The sequence below is a fragment of the Hemitrygon akajei genome, chromosome 27, assembly GCF_048418815.1.
Source record: "Hemitrygon akajei chromosome 27, sHemAka1.3, whole genome shotgun sequence".
NCBI lineage: Eukaryota > Metazoa > Chordata > Chondrichthyes > Myliobatiformes > Dasyatidae > Hemitrygon > Hemitrygon akajei.
This window is the reverse complement of record NC_133150.1, coordinates 40,131,852-40,148,505: the sequence shown is the minus strand read 5'-3', so window position 1 is coordinate 40,148,505 and position 16,654 is coordinate 40,131,852. Positions and strand designations below refer to the sequence as shown.

Genomic DNA, 16,654 nt, shown 5'->3' with positions numbered 1-16,654 from the left:
TTCCCCCAGAACATATTCTGTGTTGGTTGTTATTGCTATTGATGCATTTCACTGTGTGATCTGATGTACATGTGACAAATAAATTCTCACCTTTAATCTGTATGTGTATTGAGTAACAGATCACCTTTGGTCCACCATGCTCAGGTACCCATTGGTCTAACAATTGTGCTCTCTTGTTTTTGCAAGTACAAAGCGGATAAAATTTAATTTGATTTTCTTTTAACAGGGCCAATCCATCCCTGTGAAAATACTGTGACAGAATCTACAACTACACAAGGGGAAGAATCTACATCAGATGAAATGTAAAGTATACGTTTCCCTCTAAGGGTGGTTTCACTGCTACTCCTTCCAAATAGAGCCCGTTGGGAGAGAAACTTATTATAAACATCTAACATGATTAACTGCAATGAAATGATGTGTTAGAAACTGATTTTCTTCTACAGGTGTCAAGCCTGAGATCAAAGATAATTTTCTTACCCTGGGGCAGTGTTGGATCTCCTGTTAGGGAATGAGATAGGTCAGGTGACGGACGTATGTATTGGGGAGCACTTCGGGTCCAGTGATCAAAATGCCATTAGTTTCAGTATAATTATGGATAAGGATAGGACTGGACCCAGGGTTGAGATTTTTGATTGGAAAAAGGCTAACTTTGAGGAGATGTGAAAGGATTTATAAGGAGTGGATTGGGACAATTTGTTTCATGGGAAGGATGTAATAGAGAAACGGAGGTTATTTAAAGGTGAAATTTTGAGGGTACAGAATCTTTATGTTCCTGTTAGGTTGAAAGGAAAGTTTAAAAGTTTGAGAGAGCCATGGTTTTCAAGGGATATTGGAAACTTGGTTCGGAAAAAGAGAGAGGTCACAGCACCAAACTTTGGGGTACCCCACTGGTCACAGCCTGCCATTCCGAAAGGAACCCGTTAATCGCTACTCTTTGTTTCCTGTCAGCCAGCCAATTTTCAATCTATGTCAGTACTCCGCCCCCAATACCATGTGCCCTAATTTTGCCCACTAATCTCCTATGTGGGACTTTATCAAAGGCTTTCTGAAAGTCCAGGTACACAACATCCACTGGCTCTCCCTTGTCCATTTTTATAGTTATATCCTCAAAAAATTCCAGAAGATTAATCAAGCATAATTTTCCCTTCATAAATCCATGCTGGCTTGGACTGATCCTTCTACTGCTATCCAAATGCGTCGTAATTTCCTCTTTTATAATTGACTCCAACATTTTTCCCACCACTGACGTCAGGCTAACTGGTCTATAATTCCCTGTTTTCCCTCTCCCTCCTTTCTTGAAAAGTGGGACAACATTAGCCAACCTCCAATCCATAGGATCTGTTCCTGAATCTATAGAACATTGGAAAATGATTACCAATGCATCCACGATTTCTAGAGCCACCTCCTTAAGCACCCTGGGATGCAGACCATCAGATCCCGGGGACTTATCAGCCTTAAGACCCAACAGTCTATCCAACACCATTTCTTGCCCAATATAAATTTCCTTCAGTTCATCCATTACCCTAGTTCCTTTGGCCACTATTACATCTGGGAGATCGTTGTGTCTTCCCTAGTGAAGACAGATCCAAAGTACCGGTTCAACTCATCTGCCATTTCCTTGTTCCCCATAATAAATTCACCTGTTTCTGTCTTCAATGGCCCAATTTTGGTCTTAACTAATTTTTTGGGTATATTTAAAGCAAAGGTGGATTGGTTCTTCATTAGTGAGGGCATTAAAGCTTTCAGGGAGAAGGCAGGAGAATAGGATTCACTGGGATAATAAATCAGCTAGGATAGAATGCCGAAGCAAACTTTACGGGCCAAATGACCTTATCCTGCTCCTGTGTTTATGGTCTTATGGTCTTGATTCCATCAAGAAAATCCAGGAGCCTGAATGTGATCTGTTCACCATGTTTGAATTTTCATTCTCAACTAAACCAAAAGGATAAATTAGTAAATAACATCAACAATTTGTTAATAAGCATATTAATTGATTATTTATTAGTTATTGAAACATACAACAACAACCTCAGGCATTTGATTCCATAGAACAGCATTTAATGGAGTAAAATGGTCTTATGCAGTTCACAGCCCTGATAGGGTTAAAAATTGTTGCTTGTGCAATGAAAGGAAAACATTGTGAAAATGTGCCATACGATTGAGATCAATGAGGGTGACATGTTGGAAATGGAATGCAAGAAAAAGTCAATGGTAACATTATTTTTTCACCATCATGAAGTTGATAATGAATGATGCGAGGTTAATTCTCCACAAATGTTAAATTTGCACTAATTGTGAAGAAGTATGAATATTTTGATCTTGGTGCAAAATTCCAGCACAATCTGTGTGATCCAGAAGCCTTCACTTTACCTTATAGACCAATCTAGGAGGATCCGATCTTTCCGGTCTCTGCAAAAGGAAAAAGTCAAATAATCAGACTCATCAACACTGGGAACTCCGCTGTAGAGTTGTATCTGGAGCTTGAATTCCATTTTATTCACATCAAGCATTCTGTACACATACATTGTGTCAATATCATCTGCAAATAGCTTTGCATTGACCATTGGATAAGAAAAGATCAATGTGTTTAAATGTCTTTCCTCAAATAATCAGTATATTTGAAAGCAAATTCTATTGTTTTCCATAAGCCTACCTTAGTTTTCCTTGTGAACCATGTGACTGAAATAGTGCAGATCATCAGGAGGGCGAAGAGCAGCCAACGACCAACCTTCCATATCATGGAACTGAGCAAAGGGGAAGAGTAACAGAACTGATTAGATATAGAAATTAGATGGCTTTGTGTTTGAGATATTTACCTCCTGTTTCCTTTGTAAGCTTACTGGAGTGGAGCGAGGTCAATAAACAGAGCCAGAGGAGTAAATAATGTTGACTGAACGGCAGATTGGAGAAGGGAGAAAAACATTATCAGTTGAAATAAAACCTAATTTTCTCGAGGCAATGGCAACATCTTACAAAGCATTCATTCACTGATACTATTATGGTTGTAGGAATTACTGAGTATGTCCACTGGAAAATGAATCTCAAGGTTGTATAATAATTTTACCTTGATAATAAATTTACTTCAATCTTTGATATTTTTTCTGCACTTCATCCAGTTGAATAACAATTCTTTTTTTAGCAGAGTACCAACTTCTCTACTCTGACTGATACCAGAAACCTTCTTCAGTACAGTGAATCCACTTTCAAGGAGCCATGTACCTGAATTCCAAGATCCCATTGTTCTTTAATACTTCCCAGGGCCCAACCAATCACTTTGAAAGTCTTACTTGATTTGACTTTTGAAAATGCAAGACTTCAGACAATTCTGAAATAAACTCCATTTGCTATTCCTCAGCCCAAATACCCAGCTGATCATGATCCTCTGTAATTCTTCAAAATCCTTTTCACCAGGGATGTAAAATCATGAGATGTACAGGTTGGATAGGCGACAGCAAACTTGCCCATTCTCAGAGATGAATAATACAAGATGACATAGATTTAGAAGGGATTTGAAGGGATTGTTTTCACCCAGGGAGCGGTGGAAACAGAGACACAGTCAGTGTTTGTGAAGTGCCTGAATGAGATCTCAAGCCACATCTCCATAGGAGGCTTTTGACCTTGTGCTGGAAGATAGAGTTTAGATAAATTACTGTGCAAAAGACTTAGGTGCATGTAAAAGAATTCTGTACAGTGACGATGCTTTCAAAAGTAATGAAATGAAGAATTTTTAAATATTAAAAAATACTGTAATGTGCATCAAGCAGTAATAAACTAAACCAGATCAAAATTGGGTGGCACCACACTTCGTCTTTAAAACTACTTCAATTCTTTCAGGTACACTGTCATGTAATTTTATTTGAAGATCAGCTGTTAGGTTTTTCCAGGGGTCTTGGAGAACTTGCCACCTTTCTTTTGCAGACTTTGTCTTCTGTCTCTCCAAGCAATCCCAGACAGCCTCGATGTTGTGACCAGGACTCTGTGGAGATCATGCCATCTGAATCCATATAAGAACTGAAGGTGCCCAAGGCATTTGCAATATACTGTAGATGGATGTGCAATGGAAATCCTCATGATCTTTGTCTGTGCTGTATGACTCTGGGACCATATGAATCTGTTACACAACAGCAGGTTGTGAATCCTGAGCTTAAAATTCAAAGTGGATTTATTATCAAAATACATATTTGTCACCATATACAACCCTGAGATTCATTTTCTTGTAGGCATACTCAATAAATCTATAGATTAATAACAACAACAGAATCAAAGGAAAACCACTCAACTAGAGTGTTCAACCAGTGCGCAAAAAACAACAAACTGTGCAAAGAGAAAAAGTAGAGATAATAATAAATAAATAAATAAATAAATAAATAAATAAGCTAAAAGTATCGAGTACATAAGATGAAATGTCCTTTAAAATGAGTCAATTTGTTGCATACGCCAATCAATGATGGGGCAAGTGGAGTTGAATGAAGTTATCTCCTTTGGCTTTCCATTATCCATTCCAATAATCTACTTCCAAAGTAAAAACATATATCAACTTTCATTTCGAACTTATTGCAGAATATTTAGAGAGGCTAATTTATCTTGGACTCCTGGGATTAAAACATGTCTTCGGGCATTGGTTGTGTAATTGAAAACAATATTCTCACAGGCATTCAGTACAAGTAAATAAAATTGTAATTTTCCCCTGAATTATCTCTCACATGAGAGCGGGGCCAATCCTGGCACCAGCAATGAGAACATTGTACAGTAACTTTCAGCAGAACTGGATCAAGTGGTTTACCTTGCAGTTGATGCTGTTGTAAATGTTTCACATGAATATTCACGTCCTGTTGAGGCAAGGAAAGAAAAATTCTTTCTCGCGTGTTTTCAGAGTGCAGTCAAGCAAGAGTACATGATTGGAAGGTGGAAACTCTTGGTTTGAGTAAAAAGCTGATTGGTTACATGGAGATGAGTAATTTCTGTTTCCTGTGCATATGGAAGTCCATAGCGGGGGTATTCCCTTCTGCCGCCGTCGTGGGATGGTGAGTCTGTCGGGACTCTGGGGACTTGTGGAAACTGTGTGGTGATTTCTTTTGAACTTATAGTCCTTTAACATCTTTGGATTATTTTTACTGTGCCCATGGTCTGGTTTTTTTTTAATCAATTATGCTATTGTTTGCACTGTTGTAACTATGTGGTTTTGTGCAGGCCTTGTAGCTTTAGTTTTTGGTCTTTGTTTTGTCTGATGATTTGGAGCTCCTTTCCGGGGAACGTGGTAAGATGGTAGTGCGATATTAATACGCAGCAGCCTCTCCGGACTCTGGATTGGGGATTGCCAAACGTTATGTGGATTTTCTGGTGTAGTCTGTTTTGTCATGTGCTTTTGTGATATAATTCTGGAGGAAAGTTGTCTTATTTTTTAACAGCATTGCATTTGTGGTTTCTAAATAACAATAAACTGAATCTGAATTTGAACACCAATGTTGCTGGGGAAGTTATGAGGCTTGAGTTGGAGGGTTTGCAAACCATAATCCTAAGCAAGCAGAAGTAAAGGCACAGCCAAGAAGGGCCAAAGGGCTTGTTTCTGTGCTATAATGTTCTATGGTTCTTAAAGTTCCAGCCAGGCAATTGACATCTGCCAGCTCTGGGAGATCTGTTGTTGGGGTTGCAACACGCACCAGAAAGACATACACAGCTCTGCACTGAGTGAATGTGGAGATATTAGACCAAGTATAGTTCTTGATACAACAGGATAATGCTTCTGTTCTCAATGAAAAAATAACTCCTTGTGTAACGTAAAATGCTGGAGGAACTCAACAGTTCAGTCTGCATCTATGGAAAGAATAAATAGTTGACATTTCAGTCCAAGAACTTTCTGGTGAAGGAACTTGGCACGAAAAGTTGGCTGTTTAGCTCTTTGCATAGATGCTGCCTGAGCTGATGAGTTCCTCCAACATTTTGTACATGTTGTTCTTGTTCTCCAGCATCTACAGAATCTCTTCTGTTCCTGTTATAATCGTGGAATTACAAATGCCGTTGAACACCATAGACTTATACAGTATGGGAACTCACCCTTCATCTCAACTCATCCACACTAGCCAGCTTGAACTAGTTCCATCATGTCTACTACACCATTTTAGCACAGCTGATCCATTTCCCTTTCAACCTAGTTTTCTTGCCTTCTCCCCATAACCTTTCAGGTCCTGACTAATCAAAAACTTATCAAGCACTGCCATAAAGGTATATCGTGATCTAACATCCAGCACCAACTGTGGCAACAAAGTTCAGTCTCACCACCCTCTGGCTAAAGAAATTCCTCCACATCACTGTTCCAAATGGACATCACTCTCTTTTGAGGCTGTGCCCTCTGGTCTTTGACTCTCCCACCAATGGAAACATCCTCTTCACATCCACTGTATCTAGGCCTTTCAACATTCGATCAGTTTCAATCAGATCTCCCCTCATTCTTCTAAATTACAGTCAGTACAGGTCCTGGGCCTTCAATTGCTGCTCAGATGATAATCTTTTCATTCCCAAATCATCCTTGTGAACTTCCTTTGAACTATCTCCAATGCCAACACATCTTATCTTAGATAATATGCCCAGAAATGTTCACAATACAGATGCCCCTGAAAAGGACAGACCTTTATTAATCAGAGGATTGAGATCAAAAGTTCTGAGGTAATTGTGTAATATCACTGATCACCGTCTCCTGGCAGAATACACTATCTACTGTGACCCTCTGCCTTCTGTGGGAAAACCAATTTCAATTGTTAGAGTATCTCAAATGAAGAGGCACTGTAACAAGGTAAGGATCAGGTAATTTAAAATTAGATTTACATTCACAATCCTTGCAGTCCTACACCTGGATGGGTGTGGAGGTTGGATCAGTGGGGATACTTAAACAGAAAGTACAGTAGATATTTTTTGATATAGATCAGGGAATGGAGTACTGTAGGAAAATGACACAGAAGAGCAAAGACAGCCTGGTATAGATCAGCCAAGATTGTATTGAATAGTGGAGTAGTCTTGAGACACCAAACAGCCTGCTTGTTTTCTTGAGTTCGCTTCTTACACCAATTGTGTGTGACTTCCATTGCTTCTTTAGCCTGTATAATTCTCTTTATTTTCCATGAAACAAACTACTGGAAACTGATTATAAAGCCAGAAGGAGTGAGTTTGTGTATTTGCTGGTTCTCAAGGATGTGAAAATTTCAGTCAGCAACTCGAAGCTTCAGCAATTTACACCAGCCACCATGCACAGCAAGAGCAGGCTACAGACAGAAAGCTCTCTGGTGAGGGACTCACTTCTCAGCTACCAGACATCACATGCTATTCCCTGCAAGACTTGTCACAATGCAGCTTACAGAACATAACAGGTGAACACTCCCACTCAGTAAGCCACCCCTCCACAACCCCCCACCACCACTACTTTATCATTTCATGTCAGGCACTTTAAGTAGAAACACTATTGTGCCTAGCAGTTCTTTACTTACATACAACCAATGTATATAAACAATTTTATGTATTTATATGTGTTGTGTTTATTAATGATTGTGTTCCATATCTTATTGTTTTTTTTGGGATGTATTAGATTCAAAGTAACTATTATTTTCTTCTCCTTACACTTGCATATTGGAAACAACATTAAGCAATCTTGAATCTTGAAAGCAGTACATGATACTCAATCAATCTCCCTGATGATTCACAGCCTCCACCACTTACCAGTGCCACTGAATCGAATCACAAGACTGCAATTGCCTCCTCTGTTGTAGATGGACACATTCACTATTTCACTAGACTTTGCTCCACGAGTATTCAAGGCTGTGCAGTAATATTGATGGTGCTGGTGTTTGAAGGATTGACAACGTAGATCCAGTTTACTGTTTTCAGTGATCTTTGAATCCACGGATGAGATGTTTTCATACCATGTGTATTGAATGGGAAGGGATCCCTGGACAGACTCACAGGACACTGTCACAGAGCCCCCAACACGCGTGATATTTGCAGTAGGGAGATATCGAAGCACAGGAACAGACACCGGTTCTGTGGGAAAGAATCAGTGAACATATTGGAATTAATAGGTGGGTATCTGAACTTCACAATCCCAGATGCCTGAAAGGCCACGTCTGCCATTATTCTAAACCACAGCAAGGAGTCCAGATCAGAACAGCAGTAATGACACTGGCGATATGATGTGTCAGTGTGAAAATCATGGTACAATCTCTCACAGCTACAGGGAGACAGTCACCAGTGGTACAAAAAAGCTGGATGAACTCAGCAGGTCAGGCAGCATCCGTTGAAAGGAGCAGTCAACGTTTCGGGTCGAAACAGCATCTGCAGTGCACTTTGTGTTTGTTAGTCACCAGTGGTGTTGGAAAAAATTAATGCAAGCACTGTTTGAAGGTGAGAGAAGGACAGTTTAATGGAAATTTGTGAGACAAGCTCTTTTGCTACAATGATTGTGGTGACTCCCTGCATTGATCTAAGGAACCCAGACAAATTGCTGGAGGAACTCTGCAGACCAGGGAGCACCTATGGAAAAGAATACAATCGACATTTCAGGCTCAGACCCTTCAGCAGGACAGGAGAAACAAAGATGAGTAGTCAGAGTTTGAAGGTCGGGCGAGTGGAGGGAGAAGCACAAGGTGATAGGTGAAACCAGTAGGGGGAAACATAAAGAGACAGGCGAAACTGAGAGGGAGGGGAGAGGTAAAGTAAAGAGCTGGGAAGTTGATTGGTGAAAGAGATACAGGGCTAGAGAAAGCAGAATCTAATAGGGGAGGACAGAAGGCCATGGAGGAAGAAAGAGGGGGAGGAGTGCCAGAGGGGAGTGATGGGCAGGCAAGAAGATAGTGTGAGAGGGGGAAATAGGAATGGGCAATAGAGAAGGGTGGGAACATCACTGGAAATTTGAGAAATCAATGTTCATGCCTTCAGGTTGGAGGCTACACAAATGGAACATAAGGTGTAGCTCCTCCAACCTGAGTGTGGCCTCATCGCAGCAATAGAAGAAGCCAGGGACTCACAGGTTGGAATAGGTTTGGAAAGTGGAACTAAAATGGGTGGCCACTGGGAGGTCCTGCTTTTTCTGGGGGATGGAGTGTATGTGCTCAGCAAAGTGGTCTTCCGTTCTACGCTGGGTCTCACTGATATACAAGAGGCAACACCGGGAGTACTGGATACAATAGATGACCCCAACAGACTCACAGATGAAGTGTTGCTTCACTTGGAAGGACTGTTTTGGATCCTAAATGGTAACGAGGGAGGAGGTGTAGAGGCAAGTGTAGCAATTGTCCGGTTGCAAGGATAAATGTCAGGAGGGAGTCATTGGGGAGGTGTGAATAGACATGGGAGTTGTGTAGGAAGCGATCCCTGTAGAAAGCAGAAAGTGAGGGGGAGGGAAAGAAGTACTTGGTGATGGGATCCCATTGGAGATGGTGGAAGTTTCAGAGAAATATGTGCTGGATGCGGAGCTTAATGGGGTAGTAGGAGAGGACAAGAGGAAGCCTAGCCCTGGTGGTGTGGTGGGAGCACAGGGTGAGGGCAACATATGCAAAATGGAAGAGATGCAGTTGCTGCAGATTTGATAGTGGAGGAAGGGAAGCCACTTTATTTCAAGAAGGAGGACATCTCTATACTTCTGGAGTGAAATGCCTCATCCTGAGAGCAGATGCAGTAGAGACAGAGAAATTGAGAGAAGGGGTTTGGCATTTTTACAAGTAACAGGGTGAGAAGAGGTATAGTCCAGGTAGCTGCAAAAGTCACGGGGTTTGTAGCAATCATCAGAGATAAACTGTTTCCAGAGATAGAGACAGACTGTTCAAGAAAGGGGAGGGAGGTGTCGGAAATGGACCTGGAAATCTGGAGTCAAAGTTGATGCAGTCAATTAGCTCAGCATGGGTGCAGGAAGCAGCACCAATGCAGTCAATGCAGTCTTCAACGTAGCGTAGGAAATGTGACCAGTGTAGGCTCGGAACACAAATTGTTCCATGCTGCCAACAAAAGGGCAGGCATAGCTGGGACCCATGCAAATACCCATAGCTTTTCTTTGAAGGAAATGGGAGGAGCCAAAGGAAAAATTATTGAGAGTGATGTCAAGTTCCACAAGATGGAGGAGAGTGGTGGTGGAGAGGAACTGGGTGGCTCTGGTGTCCAGACAGAAGCAGAGATCTTTGAAGCCTTTCTGGTGGAGGATAGAGGTAAATAGGGAACATGCATGCATAGTGAAAATAAGATGTTCCGAGCCAGAGAACATGAAATCATGCTCTAATTTGTCATGTTCTGATTTCTGGTGGCAATTCATACAGTTCAGAGGCAGGAAAATGTGCTGATCCTCCCACTGAAAGTTGTTGGCCAGTCAGTGGACGGACAACATGTGGTGTTTCCCGACCCTTGCCCACTCCCCACAGGGCTCTGCACTGCTGAGGAGCATCCATGCTTCCCTGACACTTCCTACAGCAAATATGGATCAGACATTTCATTGGAGACATAAAGGTAATCAATGAGAAACCTACCGTCAGATACTTGTAGCTGCACATCAAACACTGGAGTATTGCCAGATGTTGCAATTCCACATCTGTAAACTCCTGTATCTTGAGAGACGAGATTCTCCATAGTAACAGTAAATATTCCTTGGGATGTGTTATCTCTGATTGTCATTCTTCCTGACTGTTCAGTTTGCCCATTTGTATTCACTAACGATGTGCACTGGTGACCCCGCATGCAGCAGAAATACTTTGTGTGTGAACGGTACATTGGTGCATAGTGACAATCGATTGTGACCACTCTTCCCACAACTCCTCTTAAAGCACGCGGAACTGTGGGAAAAGCTCTTCTGAAAATGGACAAGTAAAATAAAATTTACACAAGCAGATTAACCCTGGTTTGGAGAAATATTGTCTCATTTGATGGTATACATTTATATAGTTATATGACAATAAACTTGACTTGACTCGACTCAACTTGACCCTCGGTTGGGAATCCCTGGCAGAGAAGGATATGGGATAAATAAATTTAAATGTGCTGAACCTAGATGAACATCTTGGTTGACTTTGACGAGTCAGGCTGATGGGGCAGCTGTTCTAACATATTACAAACACTTTATGACTCAGAACATGAACTTCAACTACGATGCTTAAATTATTAAATATTTGGAAAAAGAAATTTATTTTTTTAATCTCAGGCTTGACGCACATACAAGAAAATCAGGAATACTCAGTTTCCAATACATCATTTCATTGACATTAATCCAGTCAAATATGTTTAACACCAGTTAAAGAGAAAACATATTTCTCTCCCAGCTGGCTCTATTTGAAAGCAGTTACAGTGAAACCACCTGCAGAGGGAATCTTATACTTTACATTTGAGGTGAAGTAGTTTTCTTCCTTTGTGCAGTATTTTCACAGAAAGGAACTGGCCCTGTTAAAAGAAAATAAAATTTAATTTCATCTGCTTTGTATTTAGAACAACAAAAGAGCACAATTGTTAGACCAATAGGTACCTGAGCATGGTGGACCAAAGGTGATCAATACTTAATACACATTAAAATATTAAAGATGACTTTTTGTACATTAGATCACACAGTGAAATGCATCGTTTACAATGACAATCACAGAATAAGTGCTGGGGGGCAGCCTGCAAGTGTTCCATGCTTCCAGTGCAATAACAGCTTGCCTATGACTTACCAAAGCTAACCTGTGCGTCTCTGTAATGCTGGAGGAAAGCACGGCACCCGGAGAAAACACCTGCAGTCACTGGGAGAACTTACAAACATCTTGCAGACAGTGGCTGGAATTGTGCCCTGATCACTGATCACTAATTGCTAGTCTACTGTGCGCCCAATTACATTTACTGACGCCTTAGATTATTTCCCATACTCAGAAACTGATGATGTGGAAATGCATCTGGAGAAGTTAAAGGACCTGGAATGAGGAGACTGTAATTCTATCCAATTTTGGAAAGGTGCAGCAAAGGAGGTGGCCTCAGCCAGCACGGGGAGATCTCTTTCCAGGGCCCTATCATCCTCTGCAGAGGTGGTCATAGCTGTACTTGAGTATACAGGAGATGGTTCAAGTACACTTTTTGTCCAACAGGATAATGCAGGAGGCTTTTTCAATGAAAAGGCAAGTCTTTTGTTTCCCATATCTCTTGATCCATCTACCTCTGAGAAAAATAACTCAATCTTTCTTGAATACAGGTTCAACACATTCTGGCAGAAGAGATGTTTCCTAATCCCAGACTTAAGTGACTCACCCTTCAGATAATTTCTAATCCTTCATGCTTACTTACTTACTGCCCATTACACCACTGGCCATTAGGGCAGCAGTGCAGGTTTTCCATCTCTGGTGGTGCTCAGGGCTTCCTTCATCATGTCAGTAGATTCCTCGTGGTCTTCCCTGCTGACAGTCATGCAAGTCCCAAATCTCTGATGTAGAATGATTCTTCATTCCTGTTTCCATAACCATTTTGTTTTACCACTCAGGTTTATTAGTCCCGAGCTAAACCCCCGAACCTGGAGGAGTGGTGGATCACTCCGAGTCTGACCTCTACACTTTGACCTATTTAGGCATGGGTGACCCTACAAAGAGCCAAAGCATAAAGCCCTCACTCCAGCCAACATACACTTACAGGTTATTGAGGCATGCAAGACTCCAAATCTAAGAACAAATTTGTGATCCTCTTGGAGGTGAGATTCTCTTGACTATCCAGAATTCCCTGGTATTGGAAGTGTCCTAACTGCATTTGTATCAGCCTGGTAAAATATTGCAGGTTTCTCTGATCACCTTTTAGCCTGCTGAACAGCAGCAAATAAAAACCTGATCACCCAGTTCTCTGTTCTGTGTCACTCATGGCATCCCATGCTGATCAGTCTGCTGATCCTTTGCTAGCTTCCTTCCATAACAATAATACCTTTCATCAGACTAAAATTGTTGGTGGCATGAGAGTGAGGAAGAAGAGATTGTCAGACTGACTTAAGATTTGGGCCAGAAGGGAAAGGTTGGATATGGCCCAAATTGAGTCACCAGGAGACGCTCATGGAGTGAGTACTGTTTTAGATTTGCTCCATAACCTTTACTTTTTTAACCTATGATCGATCACCCTTATTTAACTTATCTTTACCTACACCAGAAGATTTTTGTTACTTTTTTGGACTTACCTTTAAGAGTGTACTGTGAATTTTGAAGAAATGAATACAGAAATGGCTTTAAGATCTAAAGGGCGAGACCCTGGGATTGATTCTAACGGCAATGGAAAGAAAAAAAAGACTGATCCTAAGCGTACTGAATTGACTTATGATACATTATTGGAGCTCTTAAGTGAAAAATCTGAAGAACAACGACAAACTTTCAAAGAAGATTTAAAGGCTTTCCAGGATTCTCTGGATAAGATTGAGCATGAAGTTAAACAGCATCAAACTCTAATCGCAACTCTGCAAGAGGACGCTCGGAAGCGAGAGTTGAAAATCGAGAAACTGGAGCAGAAATCATCTTGGGCGATTAAACAGTTGGACATACTTAAAGCCAGGAGTGTCAATTTTTAAAATCGATCTAGAAGACAGAACTTACGCATACTTGGTCTCCTGGAAGGTTTCGAACAAGGGGACCCCTCGAAGTATTTCGCTCAACTTTTAAAGGATGCATTCCCTTCTGTATTCCCAGATAGTCCTCCATTACTTGATCGTGCCCATGAGCCGATCACCAAGTTTTTCATCTAAACCACCTGTTGTAATTGTTCAATTTCATTATGTGCATGTTAAAGAGCACCTTATTCGTTTGGCTCGGCATTTAGGGATGGTTAAATTGAGAGAATTCCAATTCCTGCTTGTGGAGGATTTTAGCCCAGAAGTGATGAAGGCGCAGCTCACTTTTGAACCTTTGATGTCCGAATGTTATGAGAAAAACCTAAAACCAGCGCTTTTATACCCTGTGAAACTTAGAATCTCGCCTTCGAATGCACCACGGCGTGTTTTTCTCTCTACATCTGATGCTCGAAGATTTCTGGATGAGAATTATCTTACTGCTTCGGATTCTCGTCTCTAATAAATGTGTGGTTTTGATCATTACAAGATAATTTTTGTTTCCAAAACCAGGTTCTGTTTCTGGCTATTGGTGGAGGTTTATTTTACATTTTATATTCCAATTAAAGTTTTTCTTTATTGACATACTAATCTTTTTTAATTTACTTACTTTAACCATTGTATTTTATTTTTGGTCATTATTATTAATCCTTTGAAGGTGAATTTTTTTAACATTTTGATAGATATCTTTTTCATTTTTTGTGTAACTAAGATGGCGGTTTCTTTTCTAAAATATTTCTTGCTTTTTTTTTGATTTTGCCATTTTTTTGTCATCTTCTTCCTATAATGCCTTTCTTATCACATCCTAACTTTTATTTGTCTGGGTTTTAACCCGATTTATAAGTTACCAGTCTTCATATTCTTTCTGTTTTCTTTTTACTAGCAATTATATTAAGAAGTCTGTTTTAGCATAGTGTTAATTACTTTTTCGGATTTTGGGTGGATTTTTTTTTTCCTCCTTTATATATTTGGAGTCGCCTTCTGGAGACACAGGGGTAGATGTAGTGTCATACTTTTTTCTGGCCTCCTTTAGGCGCAGTAGGGTCTCTTTTTCATGGGTGGTGGGCGGAGGGTTCCTTTCTAATTCTTTTGGTCTTTTTATTAGGTTTTCTAGTTTTTTCATTTGGGCTGATTTCAAACTACTAAAATGTCTGCTGTGTTGTCATTTCCGGGTCCTCCCCTTACTTTTGTTCCTCTTCCGGGTGCATGAGTTCATACTTTGGTTAACTCTTTATATACCAAAGGGTTGATTCTAGAAATATGGCTCAGACCATTAATTTTGTCTCTTGGAATACTAATGGCTTAAACCATCGGATTAAACGGAAAAAGATTTTTAAAGTATTCCAAAGACTGAACACGCATATTATTTTTGCACAAGAAGCTCATGTGAGGAAAGAGGACAATCAACATATTTTAGGTTTTGGAGGGATCAACAGTATCGTTCGAATTCGAAAGCCAAAGTAAAAGGAGTTTCAATTTTTATTGACTACTCTATTACATTTGTTCAACACGATATTATTTCAGATCCGAGTGGTAGATTTTTGTTAATTACTGGGCTACTTTTTAATAAGAAGGTTGCTATGGTTAATGTTTATGCTCCAAATGTGGATTATCCTGATTTCTTTAAATCTTTATTTACTTCTCTACCTAATCTAAATGAATATATGTTAATAACGGGTGGTGACTTCAACTGCTGTTTAAATCCTTTGCTGGATAGATCTATATCCATTCCGAGTTTACCAAATAAGTCGGCCACTTACATTAATTCTTTTTTGACTGATAATGGAATTTTTGATATTTGGAGATTTCTGCATCCTAAGGACAAAGAGTTTTCATTTTTCTCACATGTTTATCATTCTTACTCGAGAATTGACTATGTTTTCATTGACTCTCATTTTATTCCATCTATAATTGGTTGTAATTATGACATTATAGCCATCTCTGATCATGCTCCAATAAAACCTTCTATTAAATTAATGGACACAGCTTCTAGTACTAAGCAATGGCGATTTGATTCTACCTTATTGCTAGATCCAGATTTCATTAAATTTATGAAGGAACAGATTGATTTCTTCTTTTCAACTAATTCCACAAATGAAATTTCCTGTGGAACACTTTGGGACACTTTTAAAGCATATATATGTGGACAGATTATCTCCTATTTTGTTAGTTTGAGAAAACGTATTAAGAAGGAAACTCTTTTATTGGTTGATAAGATTAAAGAAATTGACAAGAAATATTCGATTGCTCCTAGTAAGGAGCTTTACAAACAAAGGGTTGAGCTTCAAATGGAACACACTTTATTACTTACATCTTCGATTGAAAATCAATTAATGAAAACCAGAAGAGATTTTTATATACATAATGATAAATCGGGTAAACTCTTAGCTAATCAATTGAAGAATGCTTTGGTTAAACGTCAAATTATTAAGATTCGTCAACAGAATGGTGAACTGACAGTTAATCATGATGAGATAAACAAATCTTTTCAAGATTTTTATACCTCCCTGTATCATTCTGAATTTCCTCATGATCATAATACCATGCATGATTTTTTTGGGAAATTGAATTTTCCAAAATTATCATCAGAAAATCTTTTAATATTAGAAACTCCTATTACGGATGCAGAAATTAAAGGTGTTATTTCCTCTATGAATTTGGGTAAAGCACCAGGTCCAGATGGGTATACAGTTGAATTTTTAAAGTTTTTTTCCTCTACTCTTTCTCCTTGGTTATGCAGGGTTTTTGAGGAATCAATTAGACTAGGTAAATTACCACAATCTTTTTATAGAGCTTCCATTTCTTTAATATTGAAAAAAGATAAAGACCCTACTGACTGTGCATCCTATAGACCAATATTCTTATTGAATGTAGATTCCAAGATCTTTTCCAAGTTACTGGCGACCAGGCTGGAGAAGGTATTACCTCAAATTATCTCAGAGGATCAAACTGGTTTTATTAAAAATCGCTATTCTTTTTTCAATATTAGGAGATTATTGAATATTGTTTATACTCCTTCACGCAGCGCCTCAGAATGTGTCATTTCATTAGATGCGGAGAAAGCATTTGATAGAGTTGAATGGCCATATTTAT

At 39.7% G+C, this 16,654-nt stretch overlaps 1 protein-coding gene across 1 annotated transcript in view; it reads right to left on the bottom strand.

The window, feature by feature from the left end:
• Positions 1-2,034: 2,034 nt before the first annotated feature.
• The window catches only part of LOC140717283 (polymeric immunoglobulin receptor-like), a 63,197-nt gene continuing 48,577 nt past the window's right edge, over positions 2,035-16,654 (bottom strand). Inside the window, exons 6-11 of the mRNA XM_073030719.1 lie at positions 11,346-11,403; positions 10,500-10,819; positions 7,708-8,028; positions 4,784-4,829; positions 2,654-2,744; positions 2,035-2,409 (exon numbers count right to left, since the gene is read on the bottom strand). Coding sequence (XP_072886820.1) covers positions 2,362-2,409; positions 2,654-2,744; positions 4,784-4,829; positions 7,708-8,028; positions 10,500-10,819; positions 11,346-11,403 — 884 coding nt within the window. The 3' untranslated portion in view covers positions 2,035-2,361. The remainder of the gene's footprint in view (positions 2,410-2,653; positions 2,745-4,783; positions 4,830-7,707; positions 8,029-10,499; positions 10,820-11,345; positions 11,404-16,654) is intronic.